The 24,409-nt window shown below is 46.0% G+C and overlaps 1 protein-coding gene across 1 annotated transcript in view; it reads left to right on the forward strand.

Annotated features, from left to right (window-relative positions):
- PTPN9 (protein tyrosine phosphatase non-receptor type 9) overlaps positions 1-24,409 on the forward strand; it is a 393,690-nt gene that overhangs the window by 308,393 nt on the left and 60,888 nt on the right. Inside the window, exons 8-9 of the mRNA XM_078685089.1 lie at positions 4,467-4,557; positions 11,136-11,205. Coding sequence (XP_078541215.1) covers positions 4,467-4,557; positions 11,136-11,205 — 161 coding nt within the window. The remainder of the gene's footprint in view (positions 1-4,466; positions 4,558-11,135; positions 11,206-24,409) is intronic.

Raw genomic sequence — 24,409 nt, forward strand, 5'->3', positions numbered from 1 at the left:
AGTGACAGTGATTTATGCAGTTTGTAAACATCATTCGCAGGACAGTGCACGACTAAGGAGTTCGCCATGCGTCTCAGACACAGAGGTTGCAGCAGAGGAGATCCAAAACTTCCCTCCCTCCCCCCACCCACTTTAGCACCCAAACTTTGCCAAAGCCATCCCTGAACAAACTTTAACTTTGGAATCGAGCATGTTTCGGGGCACACCCTCCTGGGGGTGTCACCAGGTTCACACATCTCCATCCACATAGTGGATGTGGACGGTCGCATATGCGTGTTTCAGTATATAACATGTGCGTAAATTCCTCTATCCCCCCAACCCCCCCAATATAATCAACATCGATGTAGTGGCACGGTTACAGTCCATCAAATTCCCACCTTCACGTGTGCCTTTGCATCTGATAGGAGGAGCCGTGCCATGGCCAATGTCTCTCCCGCTAGTTGAACCGCATAGCGACAGGTCCAGCCAGGGTGCCTGCCTCTGGTTTGCGGCCCCGCACCCCAATCAGCCGGCCCATACAACTTCCCCCATTGTAATCTGTACTCACAATACTCACGTCCTGAATGTCTCTTCCGCAGTACTGCGTTATCAAGGTTCGTACTCACAGTAAGTTCGCAAGTGCCCCGCCAGTCCATCTTCTGCTACAGTCGTAGTCGCCATGGCACTTTGAAGTGTCCGCAGTCGAGTGTACTTTCTGCTAGTTGCGTCTGGCATGTGAGCACCATATTCTAGTGCAGCTCATCATCAATCAAACTGAGTCACTCCACATCGCTCGTTGGTTCGTTCCGCTCTTGTTGTTTTCGACGTTTCCCCAGTTGCCTAACATATTCCTGAGCCGCCTGTACTGTCTGAAGGATGACCGGCTTCCCGCCGTTGATGATTTTGAGTTTCGCCGGATATAACATGGCGTACTCCAGACCAAGTTCCCTCAGCTTCTTTTTCACCGGAGCGAATTCTTTCCGAGCCAGTTGTACCGCCATTGTGTGATCCGGATAGAACTCCAGTGTGTTTCCTTGATGAGTGATTTTACCCAGTTCTCTTGCCAGCCTCAATATCGTGTCCCTATCCCTGTAATTAAGCATGCGGGCAATGACCATGTGCGGGGCAGCGCCAGGTTTTGGTACAGGCGCTAGTGATCGATGAGCACGCTCCACCAGAAACACAGGGGATAGTTTTTCAGAGCCAAAGATCTCTCTCACCAGTGCTTCAATATAGGTCTCCATCTTCCCCGTGTTTGTGGATTCCGGCAGACCCGAAATCCGGACGTTGTTGCGCCTGGACCTGGCTTCCTGGTCCTCCACCTTGGCTCGTAGGCTTTCCACTGTTTTTTCCAGGCCACCGCAGGTCTTGGATGTAGTTCTTTGGTCATCTTCCACCTGTGAGATCCGCTGTTCGGCTTCCACGATACGCCCATCATGCTGCTCAATTTTCGCCGCCATGTTGTCCACCCTCTGCACCACGTTATCAAGTTTACCGTTCATCTCCTGCAGGCTCTGCTGGATCGCCCGTAGCACCGACTCCATGCCCGTGCTGTCTGATGGCTCTGGGGCCCCTTCCATGTCGGGGTCAGTCGCAGTATGTTTCCCTTGTTTTCGCGTTTCGAATTGGAGCTTGGTTTGCTGCCGGTCCGGTTTCCCCATGTCGCGAGGATGTTGTGGCGTAGTTTGTCCAGTCGACTTAGGGCTGCCAGCTGTCGTCGCACTTGTCGCTGAGTTGGCGCGATGTGTGGTTGCTGCAGCCCCCCACCGTGCTGTACGTGTAGTCATCCGCCGGCTTATGCTGGTGCGGATACGAGTGGGCCCGTGGTGAAATAACGCCTTGTAGTTTCAGCGGGTGTTAGTGTTCAAGGGATCCCTTGGGGCGCTGTAGAAATAGTACTCTCTTGCTGGCGAGATGGCTCCCCGCCGATCAGTGGCGCTGGTGTGGTGCTATGAGAAGAGCGTGTGCTCCTTGTACTCAGTGCAGTTCGCAGCCTGCCTCTGACACCTCGCTGGATCCTGGTCACCCGAAAGCAGTCTAGGGGTTCATTGCATAGTGCAACCAGCAGCAGTCACCAACCTTCAATGTTTCACACTATCGTCATGTAGCGACTGGGGTCTATACCACTCCTGGCGCCCGGCTTGATCATTCGCCGCCTTCGGACATTTGCGTTTCACGGGCGCCGCCATCTTGTCTCTGGTAGAACGCATGTCAGACCTCTGCGAATTCACTACCAGCACTGTTCAAGATCGCCGCACAGCATCTTGTGTAGGACGGCACCCGCAGTCTGTATCACGCCGAGTTGGCATTCAGTCCCATCCTAAATTGGCCGCATCACTAGTACCGAATTGCCGATCCTCGCAAGCGGCCATTTTGTGGCGCCGCTGTGCGATCTCCGTTATTTGGGTCGGAATCACCTTAAACAGTCCATACGGCGTCTCCTGTATGCAGGACAATGTCGGCCTCGGATTCCGACATCCAGGTCACCGTCCGCTATCTCAACCGGTGGGGATCTAAGGGGTCAAAGGCCGCTAGGTACGCGACCGTCCGGCGGAGCTGACACACTAGCCAGCCATTCCGCAGTGCGCCCTCTAGCGCCCCCCCAGACATGTTAGTACATAATTAGAATTCTCTTGGTGCATACTATTTGTGTGTCTTATGATACGATTTACACAGTAGTTGTGACGTATTCATTATTTTGTGATGACAATAAAATAACATCCAGTGTTTTGGTGATTTTTGTTGTAATACTATCGAAGTTGATAGTAATGTATAAATATTACTGTGTGCTAAATTAATAATTATAAATAAACTCTTGGAAGGTAGGTGAGAATGTTGGTTTTGTACATGTTTACTTGATGATGATAACTTTGTAAGAGTTCTGATGCTTTCCATATTCTATTTATAGCCGTTAGTCTGAAAATGTTTAGTTTGGCCCCAGCATCGCCCTCAAGTGCATTGGAAAGTAATCTCAGAGAAAAAAGGCTGTTTTTGTGAACAAGTGTTTGATTCCCAGGAGTATATTGTGTAGGTATGAATCGATGCGAAAAAGACAACAGAGATGTATTGCACCGTTTCTACTCCTTTCTTAAAATATAATGAAACTAGCAAAATGTACTTTGTATGTAATAAGAAGTGAAACGAAGTGATTTGTTCTCAAATCTGTCCTTGAAATCTGAAGTGATTTATTTATTTATTTATTCAAAGTTTTATATAGCGCGAACAAGATCCTTACAGATATCAGAGCGCTTCACAAAGAAAGGGTAGGGGCAGTAGGGGTGAACAGGGATAATGGGTACTGGCACAATGCGTATGGTAGTCAAAACATGGCGGGATAATAGTAACATACATAAAACATATCAATATACAATCAGGTAAACAAGTAATATAAGACGGTACAAGTCATTGATCCCACTATAGCGGTGCACCTTGGGTGTGTGGATGGGTTATACCAAAGTCTTAGTGAAGCGAGAACACTGAGTGGGGGCATCTGGAGAGTGAATCAGCGTGAGTCATATATTGGTAGTGACAACATCAAGTTAGAGGTAAAGTGCCAGAGGACAAGGTGAACAGTGATACAAAGCAATGCAGAGTCTCGGATACAGTACCACTCCTGTTCAGGAGATCTTGGCAAGATCAGTGATCAGAGTACTGAAATGTGTTCCAACTATTGTGATGCATACTCTGCCTGATGTGAAGCTTTACAGCTCAGGCTTGTTGTTACTCCCAGTGACTTAGATATCCCTCAACGTTCTCATGCCTGGCACAGTATTTTTCTTAAAAAATGCTATTTTAAACTCACTGACTTGGACCGTAGAAAAATAGGCAAGATCCTATGACTTGGTGTGGTTCTGCATTTTCTCAGCCTTACTCTGGGAATTGTGAGTGTTGGGCTCCCAGTTGTCAGTATCCATCTACAAGCCCATTGTTTTAGACCCTCCCAGTTGGTCTTGTGTTTTTTCCCTGCTGTCATCTTCTCTTTCCTTGCCGTGTTTAACCCTGCCTTAGGCCTCTCAACTCCACTGCCTAGCTGTGTCTAACATGTGCACTTCACAACGTGTGCAGTAAAGATTCGGTCAGTCAGCGCCCCCTGGTGTGAAAGGTAGAGTGCTGAATAGGCTGAGGTTGAAGAGGGAGGTGGCTGCTTCTCCATCTTTGAATACCTTACAAACTTGAACTTAAGGGTTCACTCTGCTTCAGCCACTGACCTCATTCAAAGCTAAGGTGAGTAGTTGCCGAATTTTGGGCTGGTCTTTTAACGTTGCACCCAGGGACCAGTTGTATAAAAGGGGGGGCTGTGCAGGATCCCAAATGAATCTTCTCCACGTGAGGATCCGTTATATCCACAAATAACCGCTTGTATTTATGCACCTCGTCCGCTGTGTTGCTAGAGAGGCCTAACTCATGTATAGCATAAATGTTTATGCGTGCTTCATGAGCCGCTGCAAGACTGTCATAGCAACTCGTGTGCTGTTCCTTTTCCGTAGAGCCCCCTGGAACCAGGAGAAAAACCGCTACGGGGATGTGCCGTGCTTGGACCAGACAAGGGTGAAGCTCAAACAGCTCAGTAGGAACGAGGTTTGTTGGACCGTATATTGGCATAAAGGGCTTCTGTATTGTACATTGTCTTGACCTTACCTAGCTCACTTCATCCGCATTGCAGCATTCTGTACATAAGCCCGGATTCACACCATATCAGCCAGAAGTTGCGCTCTACTCAGTTCTGTCTCTCCACCTACACTTAGAAGATCTATGATTGCAGCCGTGACATTGATAAGTTGTGTCTTTTGCTTGGAACCGGGCAACGTTCTATTCTTAAACTCCCTCTGCTGCCCCAGACTCCTTTAGATGAGACAAAATACATAGAGGAGGAGAGCCCTGGCTGAGAATAACTCTGCCTCGCTTGTACACTCCAAACCCCCCACGTCAGTCTCAAGTTGACGACTGTGAAGTATCTCCAAAACCCTACTTCCCTGAAGGCTCTAGAGTAGACTTTCCCACTAAATCTGCAAACTCGAGGCTGCCTCGCTCCACCGGTTTTTCTGCAGGCTGTACATTTCTTGAATGCATCTCCTTATTCTGCACAATGTGAAACTCTCAAACCTGCGTTCCTGCATGCTCTTGGCCAGATCGTTAGTAGGGCTGCTTCTTCTGCACGCTATGGTTAATTTTTCTAACCCCACTTTCCCTGCACACCACTGTTTATATCCCGACACTTGCCTGCCTTGCATAATCCTGTACATCTCTCGAACTCTGCTTTCCCGCCCATATTCCAAAAGTATCAGTAACCCTATCACGGACTAGGACAAGTCACTAAATCTAGTTTTCTACACGTTCTCGGACAAATCACTTGGCACTTGTCGTTCATGCTTCGGTTTTCACTCCAAAAACCTATATTTTTGTGAACGCTCTGGGCCATTTTACTAAATATATTTCCCCCTAAGTGCCCTGCAACTAAATCTGTTGTTCCTACACACACTATATCACCTCTCGTAACCTTCTTTTATCTGATGCTCTGGCTAGTTTAAACAAATCTACTTTTCCTGCGTTCTTTCCCATGTCATTGAATCGCCTTTCCTGCCATACTCCTTGCCACCAACCACCTGAAAGGCTTGATTTATTGCACTGTTAAAAATGTCATTAAACCTGCTGCTGCGCACTACAAGATACAGCACTACACCTGCTGCACTTTTCTCTCTTTATCTGGTGTTCGTAGCATGTGTTGCAGTACATACACATGTTCTGCATGCTACTGCCATCTAGTGTTGGACTTGGATGTTTGCTACTTGCTTTTCTTCAAAGAAGTCTTAGGAGTCACGAGGTATATGGTGACGCTTCCTTATGTGCCCATTGCACATGGGCACCAACTCCGTTTTAGATTTTCTTTTTCATTATTGGGTTGAGATGTGACGACCAGAGATACAAGATCAGAGGTGCCTGTCGATTCTTTCTTCCATCGTTCCTAGTCTAATTTCGACACAGATCAAAGCAGAAAACCTCATACTACAGCCGACTTGCTACTGAGGCCTCCACAACATGATGATCAATAGACTTTTTGCCCCAAGACCAGCTAGGGACCTCGAGCCCAAAAGCCTCTTTTTCTACTTTTTTCTCTTTCAAGAATTCACAACTGGTGATGGAACGGACTTTGCTTCGGGGTGGGCGGAATTTGCGTAGTTACGCTACACAAAACTCCGCGAAAAGGTAAAAAATCTCAGCGAGCTTGCAAAAGTTCAGCAAACACGCGGAATTGCTCGTTCCGCCCATTTGCGATACTTTTTTCCTGTTCACGAATGCTGTTTGCGCGCTCGGGGAGAAATATCTTGCAAACATGCATTTTGAAAGCACGAACAAGCAAAAAATTTCACGGATCGCGGGATTTTGGGCAATTCCGCGTTCTCCACGGAACGCAAAGTAATGCAAAGTCTGCGAGCAGAACTGAATTTACCACCCAGACCTAGTTTCAACTCTGCCCCCCGCTGAAACCCAAAATACCCCTTGTCTGACTACCACCAGGTGTGTAATTTGTTTTTGTCCCCTCAGCACGATAACACGAAGTGTGAGGCCTTCATGCTGTTTAGGTCCAAAAGAATCTTCGACAACGAAGGGACAGGTGCCAAGCACATCATAAGATGCAAAGACACTCCACAGAAAACACCCCAGATATCTTGGGAAAAGCTACCCCGGGATCTTAAGACATTGACGAAGTGGGGCCTTTGGACATTCTGGCCCGCCAATCATCGACAGAGGCAGTTTTCTCCTCCGGCTCCCGAAAAAGAGAATGAACAATCCCAGCTTGATGTCAAAGCAACAGGACCAGTCATATGGACCACGCCGTGGGCTGGGTGTATGTCAGACCCTCTTACCAAGCCCACCAAAGTCTCACAACACAAGACGGAGTGCCACCCCGAGGGGGTCAGGCCGATATCCCCTTGAAGGTGAGCCAGCCCAACGGGACACAGCATGGCCCTGGCACAGGTGGAACCCACAAGAAGCCCAGAAAGCTGCACCCTATCTTTCAGGGGCTCTTGAAATGTTAACCTCCTCCGCGCCAAAGTCCACAATGGTGTCAAACACCAGCAGGCCCCAAGATGCTTCCAACACCAAAAGCATTCTCAGAGCCTACACCACCTTCGGCGGGGAAACACCAGGAGCCAAGACCTTCCTTGTTGCTGAGACTTCCCACCTTGATGGTGTCACATCCAAGGGCCAACCCTTCTACACCGAGGACCACCGGCACTAAAAGCTCCAATGAATTGGAGTATCCAATCCTCAACGAACTCTAAGCGGGGCTCGATGCCTGGCCATACATACATCCTCAGACAGGAAAGATTGCTATGAAGTCACTACCCAAGGTGGTTAACACCCTACCACATAAGGGAAAGTCGACTTTTGAGCGGGGCTTGGCTTCAGCGACGGAACTGGCTCCCGAGCTGATTAGCATATAGATGGGTCCAAATTAAGGTAACGTGGTGAGCAAAGCAATGATGGTTTGGGATGCTAACCCAAGCGATTGTCAGTGGTTATAAAAAAATTGCAGGCATTCCTCCCATCACCTTCTGTGTGTTTGATGTACCGCCCTAAGTGGCAATGGTAGGCCCAGACTTGAGTCCTGTGCTCATTGTGCCACTGGAACCAAGCTATACCTGGCAGGTGAGCCCTCATCAAGGTAGAACCGGCCCTAGGATGCTTGTGTTTCGTTGCACGGATGACCTAGCATGACAGTTCAGACTGGACTATTCACAGGAGGAGGAGGGTCAAGGCTGATTTGCATATGGCTAGATCCAAACTGAGGTGGCATGATGAGCCAAAGAGCGAAGGGCTGGAATGCTTCCCGAGCGATTGTTAGTGGTTAGGCAAATTGCAAGCATTCCTCTCATCGCCAATTGTATGTTTGATGAACCAGAGTCCTTTATCATCCACTCTGCACGCAAACTCTCAGGGGACAGGGGAACGCCCGCCGCACGATAGGAGAGTAAGAAGCTGGATGTACAGGCAACAGAGTACCCATTGGGACAGCTAACCACTGGCCCATTGCCGATTCTTTTTGCCTACTGGCAAGATGTGATAGAGCCCATTGGTACCAAATGTAGGAGTTATTTAAACACTTGCCTGCTGAATAAAGACAAACGGGGGAGGAATTGGTCACAATTGGATCCTAGGTGCAGCAGACACAGCAACACTTTCAGTGAATACAAGTATCTTAATCTCACCTTTGATGAACACTTGTTCGGCCTACAAGTTGTTGTCAAGTGTTCTCATATATTGTGCCTTGCTGTTAGCCGATTGATCAGCTACTTTCACCACGGTGATTCAATATGCTGCTATTTAAAAAGTAGTGCCCTTGGCCTTTCCGTTTGATTTAGAGTCCTACCGTGTCCATCGGAAACCGTTTTCGGATCTGCACCCATAACTTGTGTCCATGAAAATGTTTTTTGTTTTTGTGCAGACCTAAGGGTCCTGTTCAGCTTCTTATGTCCTGAAAAGGGTCTCATGGTGTTGATCCACTAGGAGACAGAAACATCAACCTTTTGCCCCACATTAACCGTTGCAATTTAATTAAAATTACCATATGTATTCTAGGCATAGAGTTTTAGGAATTTGGTTGAGTGGTTATTCTCAATAATGAAAGGTCTGTTCTCGGAAAGACTCATGGAAATAATTTACGATCTTCCTGTGTAACACTTCTATATGAACCTACACGGAAATTGTATTCAGCTATTTGATAATACGTGTGATTTTTCTAGTAAGAAAACAATATTGAGAAGAAAAAAAAATGGGGGATTATGATTTATTGGCTTTCAAAGATTGTACACTTACATTAATATATAAAAATATTTTTATTAGAATGCCAGCATTGAGTACGCCTTTTTACTATTTACTATTATTTATTTATTTATAGTTGGTTTTAGGTTTTGATCAATTATCTTGATTGGATTTATTTGAACAATTGTCTTATGTATGTTTGAAAGACTATTTAGGTCTCGTGGCGTTAACCGCGCGAAGCGCGGTCTCGCCAGAGACCTTTTGTTAGCGAGTCTGCTTTCCAGGAGACAAGACTGGCCACGCGCATGTGAAAGAGTTGGAATTGAGCGGGCCACGCGTTCCATTGAGCAGCTTATGGTTCCCTTACAATGCGTGCTTAGAGAGACCGTGCTTTCACTTTGTTTAAGTTTCGTTCTTACTGCTGTCCTGATGGCTCTGGGAGTGCGCAGTTCGAGCAACAGTGTTGCCAGCTTTCATTTTCTTTGCACACACGCAGAGACATACACATAAACACACACACTAGTGCACATACACAAGCCCACAGAGACACACACCCTGCCACACACACACAAGAGCGAGCGCACACACACACACGAGCGCACACACACACCAGCGCACAGACCCCCCCCCACTTCAACTAAGCCCCACTCACCTCACTCCGGACTTCAGCCGCCACCGGGAGCCATGGGAGCCCCGCGTCACCACTGCTCCTCTGGCCGGGCACTCCGCGGGCTTCCAGCAGAAACTGAAGTCCCGCCCCACGGCAGGTTTCGGCAGTGCACGCGCACGTCTATTCCTGCTTCCGCTCATTCCGCTCTCTCGCCCTGGGGTCGCTTATCTGGTATGGGTTTTACCTTTTTTTTACAATAGCGATTGTTTTTTTGTTATTTATGTCATGCGAATTTGTATAGCGCAAACTTTACACAAAGGTGTTGCTCGTTATTACTGGTTTGGCCCCAGAACAGCCTGATAGGGGGACATCTTTTTCCGACTGCTGAACACTTTGTACGTTGTGGGCTGAACTCTCCTCACGACCCGTGTGATGCTTCCCGAGGGCTCCTGCTGCGGGGCAACAGGTGGAAGACAGCCCGTGAGAGTGAAGCGGCATCCGGCCTGTACTGCATGGATCCTCAACCGAGCTTAGTCCCGAGCTTAGACTTAAACATGCAGCTGAGGCAGCAAAGTCTTTACATTGAGAAACTTCACTGCATTTATCCAGCCAGGTTGCCCCCATTAAAAAGAAGGAAGCACCGTAACAGCTGTGAGCCCGTGCCTAAGGTGCATCAGAGCTGTGTAAATAATAACGGCGTCAGCCCCGTGCGTGATTTGCATCATCAGAGCTGTGTGAATAATAACAGCTGTGAACCCGTGCCTAAGGTGCATCAGAGCTGTGTAAATAATAACGGCGTCAGCCGCGTGCGTGAGGTGCATCATCAGAGCTGTGTGAATAATAACAACTGTGAGCCCGTGCCTAAGGTGCATCAGAACTGTGTGATAACTGCGTCAGCCCCGTGCGTGAGGTGCATCATCAGAGCTGTGTGAATAATAACAGCTGTGAGCACGTGCCTAAGGTGCATCATCAGAGCTGTGTGAAGAATAACAGCTGTGAGCCCGTGCCTGAGGTGCATAATCAAAGCTGTGTAAATAATAACTGCGTCAGCCCCGTGCGTGAGGTGCCTCATCAGAGCTGTGTGAATAACAACTGTGAGCCCGTGCGTAAGGTGCGTCATCAGAGCTGTGTGAATAATAACAGCTGTGAGCCCGTGCGTGAAGTGCACCATCAGAGCTGTGTGAATAATAACTGCGGCAGCCCCGTGCGTGAGGTGCATCATCCACATTGCTCAGGTCACCCAAATTCCTGCACTCTCTACCACACTGCTTTCAAAAACAGCATACTGTTGCACACACTCTCACTGCTCACCAATTCAAAGTTTGCTAAAAATGTTATGCACCGCATTGTCATACACAATGCCAATAACTCAAACTTTAATGCTGCGAGACCTATTGCATTGTAAATGCTTGTTTAAACAATTCCTTCAGGAGTTTTTTGTGTTGCTTGCCTTACCTTCTGACGAATGATTGGGTTACCCTTTTGTGATCACACTACTTCAATTTTCAGTTCCAATATGTTCATTATGACATGTAACCGGTTTCTGCACCCTAGCCTTGTGCAGGTTTTACAAAGATCAACTAAATCCTTCATTTTTGAGAAGTCCTTATACTGATCACATTCTTGCCAGAGTTATTTTGGTTTTAAAAAAACAACACAGTGTGCATATAAATGTACGCCTTCCTACACCCTCAAACTTATGTGATTACCAGCGTGTCTCATTCTATTGTAAGAGTTTGTGTGTTTATTAACCTCGTTTGTTCTTTTTCTGCCCACTTAGAGGACAGATTACATTAACGCCAGCTTTATGGATGGCTACAAGCAGAAGAACGCCTACATCGGCACTCAAGGTAATCCTGCCAACAGGCTTCTATTTTATTTTACAGGCAAGTACACTAGCTCTGAGCAAACATATTGTGCTCACAGTCCCCAGGAAGGAATTGTTTTTTTCTGCAGTACCGTGTGTTCGTTCCTCAAGAAGGTTCTACAACATTTATTAAGGTATTTTATTTAAAGCTACAAACCCCACTGTTGAAACCGGATATATATCCATGTTAATATGACATTAGGTGAAAAAGTCAATTCAAGTGTAACATTTTAAACGAGAAAAACACAGAAGTTCACCAATTATAGTTAACGGAAGTAACTATAGCTTGCGCCCCCGCCAAGTACAGTGTTGTTATCAATGATGGCACTCCAGATATCAAGAATGATGAAATCCCGCATGCAGCCACCCCCTCCACACACAGCCTTTAGCAGTGCACAGTATGAGTTAGCCACAGGGCTAACTGCCGATATGCATTCAACCAACCAGAGACACTCAGGCTCCCTTTTTTTCTTTTTCTGTTTTTTTTAATGGGTTTCCACAACCCTAGGCTCCTGCAAGACTTTATGGTGTAGAGGGTTGCACTGGCTTCTGCGAGATTTCACTGGGATCTCGTTGAGATCCCCCCTAACAAGGTCCAGGGGGACCCCAAAACTAATTTCCCAAAACTGTTTACTTACCAGTTAACCTAACACTTTGTTTTTCTCCATAGGTTTGTATAGTGGTTTCTAAATGTTGAACTGCAACAAAAGTAACTTAGTGCCTTTAGAAGAGTCAACATGTTTACTGATGTCCTGTGTTGCTTAAACTGTGTTAGAAGTTTCTCATGCCAAACTAGAAAAGTAACTGCAAAGTAATCTTAATGTAATTTAAAAGTAATTTCAAGTGTTCTGAACAGTTTATAACCCATTTTCTCGACTGCAAAAGTAATTTGAATGTTCCTACAAAACCAGTACGCTTTGTATTTCGAAAAGTAACATTGTATGAGAAGCATCATGTTCGAGGCATGTGAGCTGTAGATCACATGCTTTGCAAACTCCTGCCATCTAGTGTTGGGTCCGGATGTTTGCAAGTTATTTTTCTTTGAAGAAGTCTTTCCAGCCACGAGGTAAGGTGACTGTTCCTTTCAGTGATAGTGCGCATGGGCATAGAGTTCATTCTTAGATTGTTTTTTTCCGCCATTAGGTTCGGACGTGTATTCCTGCGCTCCGGTCTAAAACCGTTCTTCGGGTTCCCCTCGGTGCGCAATCCACTCTACCCCCATTGGTATTGTTTTGTACTCGTATCCCACTTCTCTGCATATCGTGTCGGTGGAAGAAAATTTCAAATTCGATCGGAAAACTCATGGAAGGCCTTCGGGCCTAACTGTGTCGGTCCACCTCGCAGTCAATGGAACGTACTCCATTCAAATTCTGTCCTCGCTGCCACGCAAAGTACCCGCGCAGCGACACGCACAAAGTGTGCAACTTGTGCTTATCTCTGGAGCACAACGAATAGGACTGTGATGCATGCAGATCGTTTCAATCCAATAAAACTCTCCGCGATCGTCGGGCTCAACATCGTGAAATGCAAAGCCAGAACATCGAATACACGCCTGACATCTTCGGTGAAGGATCTGAGCATGAAGAATTCGATGCACAAGGGGCCAAAGAGGAACAGGAAGAGCAGGCCTTATCCGTGCCGGAATCGGACTCTGAGATGGAAAAGGACATACCGCAAGATCCCGTGAGTACCTATCACCCCTTGCCCCAAAATCCAACTAAAACTAAGCATAAGGCTTTGGTTCCACCTCCGGGCCAAGGTCTGCACGAGACTGTTTTTGACTCCCTGGCTCAGCACCGAAACACATAGTCAAGACTTCTGGCTCGGGATTGAGTCAGGCAAAGATTGCCACGGAGCCGAAACCTTCGAGCTCTAAGCCAAAGACTACTTCGGAGCCAAAACCCTCGACACCGAAATTGAAAACGGGTTTGGAGCTGAAACCTTCCGCATCAAAAGGTCATTCCATCCCGGTGCCAAAGTCGTAGGTGCCGAAACCGAAAGATGCTCCTTCCAAGCCGTAGGCTCCGATTTTCAACTTCCCACCTTCCTAATCGTATCCTAAACAAAAGGAACCATACATTATTCCTGATACAGGACATCTTCTTACCAAACCGCCTTGCAAACGCAATTACCTATTACACCACAAAACTCTCCACTCTCGGAGCCTGATGATGGTGGGTATATTCAATTACCTGTAGCTCCTTGGAAAGACTATACTATCGATCCACCTACAGATAATGACCCAGACGTTTATCCTGCAAAGCTTTCCCCTCCTGACGACAATGTAGGTTATTTAGAACTACTTGCTAGAGCTGCACAATCTCACGGGGTATAGATACACAAAGAATCCCAAGAAGAAGATTTCTTGTTTGAAACTGAGTAGTACACACAGGTCTGGTCCGACTCTCCCTATGCTCCCCATGATGATGAGACATGCTGATGACATCTTCAAGGACCCTGTTCAAGCTCGTATTCTGACTCCCAGAATAGAAAAAATATATAAGCCTGCTACGTCTGATCCATTCGTCATTAAACAGCAGTTACTCCTGGATTCTCTTGTGTCTACTGCTCTTAAACTGGCTAATTCACAAACCTCTGGGGATGCTCCCCCTCCTAACAAAGAGTCCAAAATAATAGACGACCCTGGCACACGAATAGCTGCCCAAGCGGCGAATCATTGGCGCATTGCCAACACCCAGGCCCTCTTAGCCAGGTTTGATCAAGCTCATTGGGATGAAATGGAGCAATTGCTACAATATCTCCCAGATGAGCACAAAGGTAAAGCACAGGATTTAATACAGGAAGGAAAGCTCATCTCGAATTCCTCTATTAGATGTGCCTTAGATGCTGCTGATACCGCAGCCCAAGTATTTAACACTAGTGTGTTACTTTGGAGACACACCTGGTTGAGGATTTCTGTTTTCAAAACTGAAATCCAGCAGTTCATCTTAAACACTTCTTTTGATAAAGAGTATCTCTTCTGGCCTGACGTTGATAGGGCATTAGAGAAAATGAAAACATCACTGAGGTAGCTAAATTTATGGGAGCCCTACAGTCCCCTTCAAACCGTTGCTCTTTTCATTGCTCCTTTTACCATGGGGGGGTCCAAGACCACATCTTCAGACACCAATATTTCCTTGTATGAAGGCAACAATCAATCTTCCTCTACAAAAGGCTTCTTTAAAGGATGATAAAGAGGAAACAACGGTAAAGGTAGGGGCAAGGGTTCCACACCCGTAACTCCTCTTCCTATAACAAGCAATGACTTACCATTCCTCCGATCATTTAACACCTGTCAGGGGGCATCTCCTACAATTCTCCCCCCCACCCCCATTTGGCAATCCATAACAACAACCAAGTGGGTGCTACGAATTGTCCAACATGGTTATTGCCTGGTGCATACCACCAAACATTCCTCCTCATTCTCACAAGCTGTCACCAGAACATTTGTACCTCATCAAAGTGGAAGCCCAGTCTCTCTTGCTAAAAGGAGCCATAGAGCCAGTTCCATTACAACATCAAGGGTCAGTCGTTTACTCCCTGTATTTTCTAATTCCCAAAAAGGATGGCTCATTAAGACCTATTCTGGACCTCGGAGAACTGAACTATTACATACTGTCAGAATATTTCCACATTGTGACACTTCAACAAGTGCTCCCACTTTTACAACGGGCGAGTTCATGTCTACTCTGGACATAAAGGACGCATATTTCCACATTCCAATTAATCCTTCTTATCGCAAGTATTTCAGATTTGTTATAGCGGGTCAACATTACCAATTCAAAGTACTACCGTTTGGAGTCACCACTGCTCCCAGTGTATTTACCAAATGCCTAGCAGTAGTCGCAGCTCATCTTAGAAGACAGCACATCCACATCTTCCCCCTACCTGGACAACTGGCTCATCAAAGCCGGCACTTACCAGAAGTGTTTCCAACAATTCACCGACTGCATCAACTAGTGTTTAAAGTGAATGCTTTGAAGTCCCATGTGCAGCTTTCAAACACACAGCCTTATCTGGGAGCCACCATAGACACTCAAAAAGCTCTAGCCTCACCCAATGCAGCCAGAACTCACATTATTCAGTCTCTGCTCACTCAGTTTCAGCCCAACCACTCATTACCAGCCTGTGTATTCATGCAACTGCTGCGAATGATGGCGTCTTGCACCATAATCGTTCCCCATGCAAGACTTCTCATGCGTCCCCTTCAAAAATGCTTAGCAAGTCAGTGTATCCAGTCGCAGGGTCGATTAACCGATCCAGTGTTGGTAGACTTCTGCACCCACTGCTCTCTGCATATAAACTCAAGATTACATTTTAAGAAGACTTGAAGTGAATGATTGAGAAAATGCCAAATAGTACAAAAACAGTTCACTTAATGATGTTAGATTTTATACTTCAAAAAAAGTAGAACACGTCAATGTCCAGGCAGATTTTCTCATATAAAAGGTAAATGTCTCAAAAACCGACATCATTCTTAGGGCAAATCCTTCGCCAATGAATCTGCATATCGAGTTTGACCTCAGATTAAAGGGGCTAGGGGCGGGCGTGGTGGTGTCGCCGTAAGATCTGATACCAGTGGCTGTTAGAAGTAGAATCTACGTAAAACAAGGTGTCTGGATGGTTTCCTTTAAATGCCAATAAATTTGATTATCAAAAAAGTGGTACGGCACACATCCTTCCTTTAATATCCTTCTAACAGTTCTTCTAATAGTAACTGAGGCTCTCGTAACGTACCTTTCAAAGCCATGAGCCTGCTTCTAACCATGCGAACTCCTGCATTCACTGGCCTCATGAGCTCAGCACTGCTTCTCCTATTTTAAAGCCGGCTCGCCTATCTCAATTAGTTGCGGGGTGGGTCCACTACTCCTAAAGACCAAAGTAGCTTATCACGTTTCGCTACGGATAATGTTTTAAATTCAGTTACCGTTCTCGGGAAGGGATTCCCAGGCCGCCTGACAAGCTAAAGGTAGAGGTCTATACTTGACCACAGTATTTCTGTGGCACCACCTCCTCTTCCTGGGAAAAAATATAGTTATCGGGCAAGTCACAAATAGTCCAAAGGTGAGAAGGATATATGGTTTGAAAGCAGTAGTCATACTTTTACACAGCGACTTCGCTCCAAAATGGCGCTGCGGGTAAGCCTTCGAAGACAGATGTCACAGTCCTGCCTCGGTCTTTTCGACAAGTCAAATTTCCGAGCGTCCGGTTACCATAGAAACGACCAAAGTAAACAGTACAACCAGAACTAGTAAAGGATGGACTGGTAACAGTGCAGAACAGAGAGTATGTCGGAAAGTGGAACGGAGAGAGAGGCATGGAATGGTAGAGAAACCGAGAATGGAAACAAAAAAATGATACGGTGACAGAGAGAGAGAGAGCAGAGCGCGAAAGGAGAGTAGCAAAGAGTAGCAGAGAGACATAGCTATATAGTGCCGGAGATGGGAAAAGGCTATGCACATTTGAGGCAGATGTAGCGTGAAGGGGTGCAGGACAGATACTAGATGCTACTGGATAGAGCAAAATACTAGTGGACAGAGGCAGGCTATAGGCAAAAGTGAGGGACTTGGTAAGGGACAAGGGAGGGCTGATCAACTGTAGGACACTGAGAGGCAGGCTCCTGCACACAGCCGCAGAGCAGGCCACAAGCATGCTGAAGAACAAGACGCCACTAACTGAAAGAAAAAAGTGAAAGAGCGCCATGCGTGCGTTGTGCTAAACACGCAAGCTGTACTTGTGCACATTGCCTGTCTGGACACGTGCGTGCACGCCTGTCTGGGCGCGTGCGCATCTCCTGTACCCTTTCGCAAGCAAAACCGACGACAATAGATCTCACCAAGCGAGCAGCGCATGCGCTGCAGCGCTAGGTGAGATCTAACAAGAGAGGGGGGCTCTCTCTAAAATTGTCAGGCTTAGCACAAGTCATTTGGAAATCTGCCATTCACCACAAAATGTATCTCCTGGCAGGACACCTTCCGGAGTAAACAATCAGATTGCCGACCTTCTCAGCAGACAGAGGCAGCAAATCCAGCAATGGTGATTTCCTCAGAAAGACCCGCTTGCCGCAGGAGAAAATGCACAACGCCTAAGCTTCTTCTCCAGGTACCCACACCCGCTCTCCAAAGGCAATGCCAAATGGATGAACTGGTCAGGGATATTTGCCTTTCGCTTTTCCACCACTCCCACTCATTCCACTGTTAGTTCGGAAGCTCAGTTGAATATCGCTCACATTAATTCTCATAGCTCCTACATCAGGCATCCAAACCCTGAAGAACTCAACCTGGCGATCTGGCTCCCGAAGTCATAGAGTTTGGTAATTGACACCTACCACCAGACTGTATATCCTAAAAGAGGCTAGAAAGCCTACTACCAGGGCATGTTATGCAGCAAAAGGTAAGCGATTTGTTATCTATTGTAACAATAACCATATCAATCCTCTTGTTGCTTTCATACAGAACATCATCTGTTACCTGTTACATTTACAGCAATCTCGACTAGCCTCCATTCGCTTACATCTGCAGCAGTAGCTGCATACTTGCAAAACAGACAACACTTCTCTCTATTCAGAGTACCAGTGATTAAAGCCTTTATGGAAGGGTTAAAAAGAGTGATACCACCAAGAGTCCCATTTGCACCTGTGTGGAACCTAAACATAGTCCTTACAAGGCTTATGGGTCCGCCATTAGAACCAATGCATAGGTGGCAATTACAACTCCTCTCATGGAAGGTTACTGTCGGAGGGACGGTCGGAAGCAGAAGCGAGGAGGCCATATGGGGTTAATATTGAGAGGTAGGTATCACAGTTTGTCAACAGAAAGGAATTCGAGTCTGGGTAAACACCAGTTGGGTTGAAATAAGGCCTGTTTGTGGCACAGGGTTGGGAAGTAGGAGGTCTTTCCAGGGATCTTGATTGGAGGTCTTCCTTCTGGGAAGTTCAAGGAACCTGCTGCGGGCTTCTGGGGTTCAGCCGGGATCCCGGAATATGCTCCAAAATAAACGAGAAAGGCAGCGGTCAATAGGGTGTCCTGTTCTAGGTTTGGTTACCATCACCGTATCACGTGAAAAGAAAAAAATGTGCAACAAATTTGTGAGGGTTTAGGGAGTACTTAAGGATTTGATGGGATGGGACCTCTGGTATTGTTATATTGTTCTGAACAACTATTTAACAGTATAGGGGCAGAATGTGGTGTAATTAAATATAACAACGGCTTGGGTGGAAAGCGGGAGAAAACAGGCGCTTACTTTCTCAGAGCCATCACCACTGCTCTCACCCGGTCCTTTATCTCTCCCCCTTCCCTTGTTTTCCCTGCCCCGTCACGTACCCCTAATAGCCACAACTCTCCTGAGTTGTGGTGGCTTGTATTTCCTTCGGGGTCCACCACTCTTCAGCCCACGTCTCAGGAGGGTCTCGAACCTCTTCTTCGGTCTCTTGTCCTCCTACGTCAGCTTTGTTCATTAACAGCGTCTCAGTCTCTCGGAAGTCTGCTTTTGGATTCTCCTCTGCCTGCACACCTGACATCGCGTCTCCTCGCCTTTTCTGCTGGTATTGACCTCTCGTCTGAGCTCCTGATTGGGGGAATTGGACTTCCGCCCTGCCTTACTTGGGACGGACTACATCCAGGTTACTTCCTGCGTTCTACGTTGGTTATTCGCAATGTTCCGGGTACTTCCTCGTCTCCATTACGGTAGGGAATCCACGCTGGATATATCGGGGTTCCATTATTGGTGATGTGTCCGCCCCCGGGGACTCCCTCACAGGTGCTTTCCTCATCACAATAACTTCACTGAGGAGAGTTGGTGAACTCCAGGCATTAACTATACAAGAGCCCTTCTTTCAGCTTCACAGAGACCGAGTGGTTCTTCGCACCAATCCTAAATTTCTCCCTAAAGTAATTTCTGCCTTGCATATCAACCAGTCTGTTGAGTTACCTGTGTTCTTTCCTCAACCTGATTCTGTAGCAGAACGAGCTTTACACACCCTTGTTGTTAGAAGAGCTCTACTATTTTATGTTGAAAGAGCAAATGAATTTCGCAAGAGAAAGCAACTCTTTGTTGCTTTTTCTCCACCACACAAAGGCAATCCCAAATCTAAATCGGGCATTGCAAGATGGATTGTAAAATGTATCCAGACATGAGTTTATGAAAGCAAAGAGAACTTTGACAATATCCCTTAGAGCGCATTCCACTTGCAAAATAGGGGCTACTATGGCCTTCTTTGGGAATATTTCCCTAGCTGACATCTGCAAGTCAGCAACATGGTCTACACGGCACACATTCACCAAACATTATTGTGTAGATGTGTTAGCGAGGCAACAAGCTAATGTAGATCCGGCAGTACTCAAAACACTGTTTCAGACAACTATAACAACTGCAGGTTTGCCACCGCTCTAGGAGCATACTGCTTTATAGTCTATTCAAAGCATGTGATCTACAGCTCACATGCCTCGAATAGATAATGTTACCTACCCAGTGAGCATCTGTTCTTGGCATGTAGGGCTGTAGATTCACAAGCGCCACCCACCTCCATGGTCACCTGTAGTTGTTGCAGTTCTCAATTTACATACATACACATGGACAACTCTCTTTTACAATTGCTAACTCCATTCTCACGCTCTGTGGGAAAACAATCAAACAATGAAGTCGATGCTCATGCGCACTATCACCAAAAGGAGGAGTCACCTTACCTCGTGACTGGAAAGACTTCTTCGGGAAAAAAAACTTGCAAACATCTTGACCCAACACTAGATGGCAGGAGTATGCAAAACATGTGAATCTACACCTCTGCATGCCAAGAACAGATGCTTACTGGGTAACTAACATTATCTTTATCTGCTACTGGGTAACTCTTGATTCTAGTAATAAAATAACAAAGTAACGTTTTATACAAACAATTGGACTGGATTCTGTGGCAATTATGTTCGAGGCATGTGAGCTGTAGATCTAGTGTTGGGTCCGGATGTTTGCAAGTTGTAGTGCTGCGTTCTGCTTCGGAATCTATCCTTGGGTTCCCCATCGGTGTGTACTCTCCCTGCATCAACGGTATTGTTTTCGAAAGTGTTTTCTCTTTACGCGGTTCGATAAGAATTTCAAGAAAGTGCGACATTTCGGAGATCTACAGGTGGCCTTTCGTCCCATCTACGTCCATACGACTCCTCATCGAAGGAACGGACTCCATTTAAATTCTGTCCCCTTTGTCACGCGAAATATCCGCTTACGGACTCTCATCCAGTATGTATTTTGTGCCTGTTCCCCGAGCACAAAGAGCAAAATTGCGATGCTTGCCGATCCTAAGGTCAAAGAAAACTCTGTGATCATCGGGCCAGACGTCGAGAGATGCAGCGTTTGGATGTCATACCTGACCTCTTCGGGGAAGACTCCGAACAAGAAGATTGATCAGCGGCAGGGGAGGAGATGGTTTCAGCTGCGTCTGACTCTGGATCAGACTTACAAATCGACATGAGGACGATGATTTGCCGCAGGGCCAAGGGGATGTGAGTACCGAAGACACCTTCTCCCTCCCTCCCACCATCCATACGAAATCTAAGGCTTCTGCACTACCTCCGCCTCAAGACCAAGTTCTATGAGGAAAAAAACCAGTTCCTGTGGATTGATAAGATACCTTTGTAATAAAGGAGGCAACATTGCAATATTTTAGAGGGTACCTCAATGACAGAGGGCGAAATAAACACTAACACAGGAGAATTCATGTATCATTTTTATACATTTTTGGACCAAAAGCAATATAAACATAATTTGAAAAACAAAAAACATTAGTGCATTGTGTCCCAAGTGAGAACGGGAACCCACAAAGGGCAATGTAGAATGTACAAGTGGATTATCCATGTTTTTGGTGTTCCAAGATGATATGTGACGAAGAAGACCCCATTTTGTTTTGTTAATGGGTAGAGGCATGTACTATGAGTGTTCAAGCATGTATGAATAGGATGGACATGGCCAGTGTGCACAGGCATGCTTTAAGGATTAGGGTGGAGCAATACAAAAACAATGATACCAATAGACATAATGAAGGTTTGAAGTGTCAATGTGTCCTCGTGTAATGCAACTGGTGATATGTAAAGTGCTTTGATACCCGATTCGGGTCAAGTTCGCGCTATATAAAACTCTGTGACAGTGTGGATTTCTATATTCAAGCTTTCCACAATTTTTTAAGTCGACCATTAACAAGAATAATCTCTATGTAGACAGCAGCAATATGCAATGACATGCACTGTGTAATGGTTCGCTACTTCTGTGTGTCGACGGCGTTTCGACCGTGTAGGGTCTCTTCAGGACTAACGATGAAGGGACATCCAATGAGGAAAATACAAGGCATTAGGCCCATATACCGGCACAAATGCGAGAAATATGTGAAACGGTCATGTAATAAGAAGCCTCCAGCAGACACTCCAGCAAAAAAGCCACCTGGTTCACCGAAGAGCTCCAGACCTCCTAATGCACATGCCGGAAACTGGAGAAGAGATGGCTCCAAGACCGCACACCGAACAACCACGCAGCCCACAAGGACGCCACCCGCAGACATCACCAACTCATCAGAACAGCCAAGAGATCTTCCTTCAAAACCCACCTGGACAACAACGCACACAACAGCAAACAGCTTTTCAGCATAGTGAAGGAACTCTCCAACCCCAGCGCCAGCACCAACGACATCCCACCCTCGCAAGATCTGTGGGACTCACTGGCCACCTTCTTCCATCGCAAGATCGCTGACATCCACGACCGCTTCAACACCTCGACCGCCCCGACTACGACAGCCCCCACACCGAACGCCACCTGCACCAACAAGCTGACCTCCTGGTCTCACGTTAACGACGACAAGACCCGCAAGGTAATGAACTCCATCCACTCAGGCTCACCAACAGACCCCTGCCCACACCACGTATTCAACAAAGCAGACACAACCATCGCACCCCAACTACGGAAGGTCATCAACATCTCCTTCGAGACAGCGACATTCCCTGAAAGCTGGAAGCACGCTGAAATCAACGCCCTCCTCAAGAAACCCAAGGCGGACCCCAAGGACCTCAAGAACTTCCGGCCCATCTCCCTTCCCCGGCACAGGTCATCGAGAAAATCGCCAACATGCAACTGACCCGCCACCTCGAGGACAACTCGTTTTATTTGACTTGTTTCTTTTTTTCTTATGATCAAAAACTATAAACCACACAATTTGAACAAAAAATTAATTTCAGAAGAGTGTTTACAATAAGCTCGACACATAAACAACACTCATTTGAAGGTTCATTTCTAAATGATAACAGGAACCAAAGACGACAGGGTGAGAACCCAAAACACAGTTCACCAATATAACATCAAAAAATAACACATTTAGACAACAAATAGACAATAGACAACGTATGAAAGTGATGTGGCTAACTAAAGCCTCTCTTTGGATACAAATTTTTCAAGGTGAGGCCTGTTGCAGAATCTCTGCCCAACTTTTTAGAAAAGGCCTATACATCCAAATGAAAACGTGCCAAATTAGACATATCTTTTTATATATGTACGACCACACGCTATGTTTATCTTTTGAAATTTTCAAGAAAAGGTTGGTCGCAAAAACCGAATGTATCAGAATTAATGAGGAGGGGGGGTCGACGCGTTTCGAATCTCTGCTTAAGTCAAGAGATTCTCTTCAGGACCGACAGACATGATCTGAAAGACATAAATAAACAGACACTCAGTCGAAACCACACATGAGAGACCTTCAACTCATGTACCAATCAGCGCAATTTTTGTCATACCTGTGTGTGCTTGAAGCGAACGTTCAAATCCTACAATCTGAAAGAAGAGAGCCATTCTTGGTAATTGCAATCGTTGATGGGGGGGGGGGGGGGTGTGTGTGTGAGGCAATGTGGGCACAACGTGTTTGAAGTGCAAACAACTTACATTGTTGATGTTTTGCGATCGTCCAGAAATGCGTTTGATGAGCCAATGTGGAATTTCACCCAGCTTTGCTACTTGCTCGAAAGGCAACTCCTGAAAATACCAGAAGAGTTCATGAATACCAGGGCGTGTGGGACGCCAGAACAAAAAATCACGTTTCAACAAGGGGCCTAGTCCAATGTGCATCGTTTTACCATTAAACCTTCCCCACATGGATGCCGCCGGTGGAAACCTTTGCCACACCTTTTGTAAACGATCTGATGCCTAAAAAGCTGCTAAAGTTCCAACGATGCACATTGGACTAGGCCCCTTGTTGAAACGTGATTTTTTGTTCTGGCGTCCCACACGCCCTGGTATTCATGAACTCTTCTGGTATTTTCAGGAGTTGCCTTCGAGCAAGTAGCAAAGCTGGGTGAAATTCCACATTGGCTCATCAAACGCATTTCTGGACGATCGCAAAACATCAACAATGTAAGTTGTTTGCACTTCAAACACGTTGTGCCCACATTGCCTCAACCCCCCCCTCCATCAACGATTGCAATTACCAAGAATGGCTCTCTTCTTTCAGATTGTAGGATTTGAACGTTCGCTTCAAGCACACACAGGTATGACAAAAATTGCGCTGATTGGTACGTGAGTTGAAGGTCTCTCATGTGTGGTTTCGACTGAGTGTCTGTTTATTTATGTCTTTCAGATCATGTCTGTCGGTCCTGAAGAGAATCTCTTGACTTAAGCAGAGATTCGAAACGCGTCGACCCCCCCTCCTCATTAATTCTGATACATTCGGTTTTTGCGACCAACCTTTTCTTGAAAATTTCAAAAGATAAACATAGCGTGTGGTCGTACATATATAAAAAGATATGTCTAATTTGGCACGTTTTCATTTGGATGTATAGGCCTTTTCTAAAAAGTTGGGCAGAGATTCTGCAACAGGCCTCACCTTGAAAAATTTGTATCCAAAGAGAGGCTTTAGTTAGCCACATCACTTTCATACGTTGTCTATTTGTTGTCTAAATGTGTTATTTTTTGATGTTATATTGGTGAACTGTGTTTTGGGTTCTCACCCTGTCGTCTTTGGTTCCTGTTATCATTTAGAAATGAACCTTCAAATGAGTGTTGTTTATGTGTCGAGCTTATTGTAAACACTCTTCTGAAATTAATTTTTTGTTCAAATTGTGTGGTTTATAGTTTTTGATCATAAGAAAAAAAGAAACAAGTCAAATAAAACTAATGAAATAAATGTATTTTCATAAAGTTTCAAGACTGAATTGGTGGTCTTTGGG

This window comes from Lissotriton helveticus, chromosome 3_2, assembly GCF_964261635.1.
Source record: "Lissotriton helveticus chromosome 3_2, aLisHel1.1, whole genome shotgun sequence".
NCBI lineage: Eukaryota > Metazoa > Chordata > Amphibia > Caudata > Salamandridae > Lissotriton > Lissotriton helveticus.